This window comes from Contarinia nasturtii, unplaced genomic scaffold (assembly GCF_009176525.2).
Source record: "Contarinia nasturtii isolate CC-2019 unplaced genomic scaffold, AAFC_CNas_1.1 Cnas_scaffold_5425, whole genome shotgun sequence".
Classification (NCBI taxonomy): Eukaryota; Metazoa; Arthropoda; class Insecta; order Diptera; family Cecidomyiidae; genus Contarinia; species Contarinia nasturtii.
This window is the reverse complement of record NW_022202697.1, coordinates 1-2,285: the sequence shown is the minus strand read 5'-3', so window position 1 is coordinate 2,285 and position 2,285 is coordinate 1. Positions and strand designations below refer to the sequence as shown.

Here is a 2,285-nt window from a genome sequence, read left to right as displayed (position 1 = left end):
AGATTTTAAATTTTCTGAAGGGGAGAGAAAATCGATGGACAAATTTTACGTACGACGTACTACGTGGAAGTGACCCACAACAATCATTCTTAAAACGGCCTGATTCGGGTTCTCTGACCTCGAAAACGTCCAGAAAACATGTTTTTGACGTAAATTTTGACACATTTCAATACTTTACTTTCTGTAAGAACACACTAGGTGTGTGCGAAAAAGTAATACAACAGTTTAAACATTTTTCTTTTCTATAGGCAAATGATTTCTATGCCCAAACTAACAAAAGAAGGATACCAAGTTTTGATATATCGTCTAATTGATAACGATCCATCCAAAATTAATTTTGCTGATGCAATCAAAGGATTCTGTATGTTCAATGATATTCGCTTAAGTGAAGATTTGTTGGCTGAGGGCTACATTGTTATATTTGATATGAAGGGTATTCGTTTGGGGCATATTTCACGTGTAAGCATGGGCCCATTGAGATCATTTATGTCATATATTCAAAACGCGCATCCCGCAAGGCTCAAGAGCATTTGGATATGCCACGCTGCTTCATTTGTTAATCAAGTAATGTAAGTAAAAACTGTTACACTAATTACATAATAAGATAATAATCGGTGATATGTGTGCCTATTTTGCGTATAATAAATGCCGATTGATAACCGAGCTCCATAACACATCTTCTTTTTTTAAGGTCATTGGTAAAACCATTAATAAAATCTGAATTGATGTCTCTTTTACACTTCACTACAAAAGGTATATTCACTTCCAATATTCAGACCTGCGATTCTGTTGGATAAATACCCTCTGCTGTAAGCAATATAGACTAAGTAGAAACGTGTGCGGTATGCATTTACTGAGTAAAGGAATCACTATACTAATATTATAAAAATGGAAGTTATTTTGTATTATTTAATTTCTATTTATTACAATCGATGATTATATCCAGCATAATCACAGGTCTATTCAAATTAAACGATTGTTGAAATAATTAATTATATTTGAATTTATGTTTCTCTTAATTTCATACAAAAAGGACCACAAACTATTATTGACAAGGATTTATTACCTGAAGTAAGTTTAATAAAAAAAATAACAGTTTCAAAAAACGCACATATTTAGATTAGGAAGACATTAATTAGAGCGATTTTTTGTTTCTTTTTCGTATGTTATGATTAATTGGAAATCTGATCATGTGTTATCTGTGGTGCGATGTTGAATTTTTTTTATATTAAAAAAAATTTGGTCTCATGTAAAAAGAGTATACTATGGAAATAGCAACATATCTGTGTGGCGCACGCATCTCAAGTTGTTTATTGCGCATTAGAAATTTGATTCCGTACCATATGGATTTGCCAACACAATGAAAGACAAAATATTTTTGCGATAATTAATTATTAGGGGAGAGTCTTGTAGACGGGTTTTGTTTTTGACCAATTTTTTTTAACAAAAATAAATATAATCGAAAGTTATATATCGTTGGAAAGGTATTTGTAAGGGCTAGAACTTTGCAGAAGTAACTAATTGAATTGCTCATAAAACGAAAAAGTTAGGATCAATTTTCCGAACACATCATTTTTGGCCAAAAAAAATCTGTCGTGTAGGTTGAGACAGTATGAAAACTTGAGACAAGGTTAAATAACAATAAAATATAACACTCAATTCAAGTGTTTATTGTTTGTTTATTTATTAGAAGGGCCTTAGCCATAAAAATGAAGTGAAAAAATGATCAGAAATTCAATAAATTCATTTCGAATGGTCCGTATCTGAGTCACAATTTTGGCATGTGAAACAACTTCCGCTCATGCTGACACATTTCAAGTGGAATGGTCGTTGGCACTTGTTGCACTAGATGAAGTTGTTCTTGGTTAATTTGGCTTGCAAATCTTTCATGCAGATCATGCAGAAATCCACATATTCATCCGTCGACGACGATTTCTTCTTACAAAATGAACAGGTTTGCATGAGATTTATTGAACGTACCATTAAACGATACAAGGAACGTGGCAGTGTTGACATACAAAAGAAAGCCGGGAGAAAAAGATCCGTTCGTACAAAAGCACTCATCAAACAAGTCAAAGTCAAAATTCGCCGAAATCGCCAAAGAAGTTCGAGAAAGCTGGCTCAAGCGCATAACATCATTCTTCAATGCGATGAGTCCATTAAAGGTCCATGGATCGACGAAATCCTTGCTGTGGAACTTTAACCAAGCCAGTCTTGATTTGGCTTTAGCCCTGACATTAGGCCGGATCGATTCATGAAATGTTGAAAATTCAAAATGCGACATC

The 2,285-nt window shown here is 33.6% G+C and overlaps 1 protein-coding gene across 1 annotated transcript; it reads left to right on the top strand.

Moving 5' to 3' along the window:
* The first annotated feature begins 252 nt into the window (after positions 1–252).
* On the top strand, positions 253–1,539 carry LOC116351417 (retinaldehyde-binding protein 1-like). The gene is made up of 4 exons (XM_031783513.1): positions 253–569; positions 692–753; positions 1,034–1,071; positions 1,258–1,539. The coding sequence occupies exons 1-4, from the start codon at positions 253–255 to the stop codon at positions 1,273–1,275; spliced, it is 435 nt and encodes a 144-aa protein (XP_031639373.1). The 3' UTR covers positions 1,276–1,539.
* Positions 1,540–2,285: the final 746 nt, after the last annotated feature.